We start from the raw sequence: 3,547 nt of genomic DNA on the forward strand, positions 1-3,547 counted from the left end.
GTGAGCTTTTATTGAGCAAATATGAATGCAGCTAGATACAGTGCAGTAACCGTCAAGATTCTGAATGCTAATAAATGGGGGAAACACAGGATATGAAATCACATTAACATTAACCACACAACCAACACAATAGAACATTGAGTACAGAATGTCTCACAATCACCCAAAATAATATCTATAACACCAGTGTCAAAAAGACAACCATTTTTTTAAACATTTGGGTGAGAGAATAATTGCAACCAACTGGGTGGTGAAGCATCCACAACACAACATACAGCGATGAGTATTGTGCGAAGTGAATTTGACCTCATCCAGAAAGCTAATTGATTAGCTGCCATTTGATTTTATTTCAAATAGTTGTTGGTTGAAATATCTGATGTAGTCTTCTAAATTCATTTATTCAAGTGTCCTCCCATTGGGGTGAAAGTACAAAAAAACAAACATAAAAAGGCACAACATCAGCAGTGTTGACAAAGTTCACAAAAAACAAACATTTATTCTCATGTTATGAAACGCACGATTGAAAGAAAACATGTATTTTCCATTGTAAGATATAGTATAATAAAGCCCAATACTCTCTGCAGTTGAACAACCTGTTGACCCTCACGATGTCCTGGCGACTCATCTGTCGGCCCCCTCCGATCTGAACACTAGAGTCTGGCTTTGGAATGATAGTTGGCTGCTTACCATAATCTTTAGCGAATGCATACCTGGAAGACAAACCATTGCATAGTACATGTACAACTGTGGCATACCTGTAGGTGGGAGATTGAAGGTTTATTTTTGCTTGAATAAATACAGATAATCCTAGAAGCTGACCTTTCATAGTGCATCACAGCGGTGTAGTCATACGGAATCATCAAATTATTGGTTTCCACCTTTCTGAAGATGTGTTCCTTGCCTAAAAGAAGAGATTTAGAGATACATTTTTCACTGTGATAAGACAGTAGTATTGCCAGTCTGACGATAGAAACACATTAGCAGCCTCTAAAACAAAGTGAAAGTGGAGGCCTCTTACCTTTGCTGATGTTCTCTGTGACAACGGTGACATTATTGTCCCGGTCACCGCAGTTCTGCTCATGGTGGAAGCCTAGAGCATGCAGGACGTCATGCTGGACTGCACCATGATGGACACAGCCACGCTGCTGTAAGGAGATCACCTGCTGACCACCCAAATGTGACCAGCACCTTAGAGACAAGGAGCAAAGCACACAGGCAGTCTTATCTTCGACATTAACAGTACTGTGTCAGGAAAGACAACGACTGGAGACAAATCTGCATTACACGAATTCCCTTTTCACTTGAACGTCTACTTGTAACACCCATTTCCAGGGTGGAAATACAAAATAATCTTGATGCCGCTTCCACCACACATATTGGATGCAGGTGGACCGGTGGAAGGAGATCAGTCCTTTTATGATGATATCTTGCTCCTCTAAAGCTGTAAAGAACGAATGAGACGATTTTCACCGCACTGAATTTAGGACCCTTTAAATTGGACAGCAGTAAGGCGACCATAATGAAAGTTAGGTGTGAATGGCCACTATACAAAATTGATTCAAAAAATACACTTACTATACAAAAGAGGAGATATACACAGGCACAACCCCATTCTTGCTTTTTTAGGCCACTTGCAATCTCGAGCCGTGCATGGAGAAGCATTCCGAATCCCAGTTTCCATAGCAATATCTCCAAATAGGAAGAATGTATCATGTCTGTCAATGCCTATGGTAGGAAATAATGGTAAATACTTCAATCCAGAGTTCATTGCCATGGTTTCACCTTGTGTCATTATTGGACCATAGAAATAGGAATAAAAACATGCGTCTGTGCTTTGGACAGCAGTGTACACAAGATCCAATAGATTTGATACACATTCTTTAAAAGCAAGATCTTACCCAAGTTTTCGTTGGCTGCCTCAGTTACGTCGGAGACGTCAAGGTCACTGTCAAATGTATCTGTACCAAAGACAAAGCATTAAAGGCAATCTAGAATAATCATCGTATAATAACTGCATCATGTAGCAGGTTGAATTAATGTTTCAGATGTTGTCTTGACTCATCTTCTCATAACAAGAAAATGGGATTCATGGCCTTCCTGAGGTGTCCATGTCCTCATTTCCAGTTGTCACCTCATTCAAAGTCTGCAAAAACAAGATAACACATAATTACAATAAATAAAACACCTCATGCAATTTATTTAGTATGGCAGCGGAAGCAGTCATAACATTCATATTGAAAAGCTATTCCTATGATAATACAACTTTGTGAGATGTCTTACCACCAGAGGATGACAGTTTACTGCACGTAGCAGTGCTGAGGTAAGGCTCAGCATGAAGACAAGAGTCATGATGAAGGTGCTCTGGTCAAAGTGTTTTCCCTCTTAATCCAAGACCGGAAAGAAAACATGCTTATTTTATACGAATTTGTCTCTTAAGACATTCAAGCATTCAACTATCCAATATTACTCAGATATAATCAAATGTAAAAATAAAAATAAAAAACACACATCCAATACCTCCAATGTTGAACAAAGAAAGAACATTGTAAAAAAATACAGTCAAGTAGCATTAAAAGTATAGTGTGGGTAATATGGACCTAGCATCGTCCTTTTACAAAGAGCAGTTAAGCACTTACCTGATGTAGGAAAAACTGCAGGTGAAGTGAAGCAGGATCTACTCTGCTTTTAAACACAGATGCCGCAAAGTAGAAATGTATCATCTATTTAAGCTTAACCATAAACTCATTCATTCGAGATAATGTCAGTATTGCGTGATCCATATTATAAAAATGTTTAAAGTGAGAGAGTGATGGTTCCTTGGAAGCTAGGTAGATAACCACTCAGCAGTCAAAACATCTGGTAAGGTGCAGGCTACTGTAGCCTCCCAAGATAGGTTTGAAATAATAATTTGATCTCCCCTAATCATGGTTAGCCAAACAATTGTCAAATACTTGGACTTCTTGACACATTTTGGCCATGAAGAAAAGTTCCAATGGAATAGTACCAACATTGCAAACTTCAAGCTAAATCAGGTACACCTCAAAGATATGTATTTGGCCCAGGTCTCTGGGGTTATCACAATTTTGTCAACACCATAATCCAGTTGATAAATTAATACTTCAAATAAAACAATTTTGAAAATATCAATGTTTTGGTTATGGAATAAACATAGCAGAACCATAAATACATCCTGCTTTATGATTTAGATAAATCATTGTTCTGAATTGCCTATGCTATATGACACTTTATAGTCAACAACACTCTTCTCAGACTTGAACACGTGCAGCCAAAATAGAAAGGTCTGCAGATATGCTCTAAAACAATAACTTTCCTCTAGTATACCTGGTGTACATGGCAACTTAAACATTAGGAATACCTTACCTTTGCCCTCAGAACAGCCTCAATTCGTTGGGGCATGGACTCTACAAGGTGTCGAAAGTGTTGCACAGGGATGCTGGCCCATGTTGACTCCAATACTTGCCACAGTTGTGTCGAGTTGGCTGGATGTCCTTTTGGTGGTGGACCATTCTTGATACACATGGGAAAC

General features: G+C 38.9%; 1 protein-coding gene across 1 annotated transcript; it reads right to left on the reverse strand.

Annotated features, from left to right (window-relative positions):
- Positions 1-1,247, reverse strand: LOC112249555 (high choriolytic enzyme 1; the record flags this gene model as incomplete). Its single annotated transcript, XM_024419356.2, has 3 exons — positions 1-710; positions 820-901; positions 1,019-1,247. Coding segments are annotated over 3 exons (516 nt in total), but the record flags the coding sequence as incomplete, so codon positions are not given.
- Positions 1,248-3,547: the final 2,300 nt, after the last annotated feature.

The sequence above is a fragment of the Oncorhynchus tshawytscha genome, linkage group LG04 (assembly GCF_018296145.1).
Source record: "Oncorhynchus tshawytscha isolate Ot180627B linkage group LG04, Otsh_v2.0, whole genome shotgun sequence".
Taxonomy (NCBI): domain Eukaryota; kingdom Metazoa; phylum Chordata; class Actinopteri; order Salmoniformes; family Salmonidae; genus Oncorhynchus; species Oncorhynchus tshawytscha.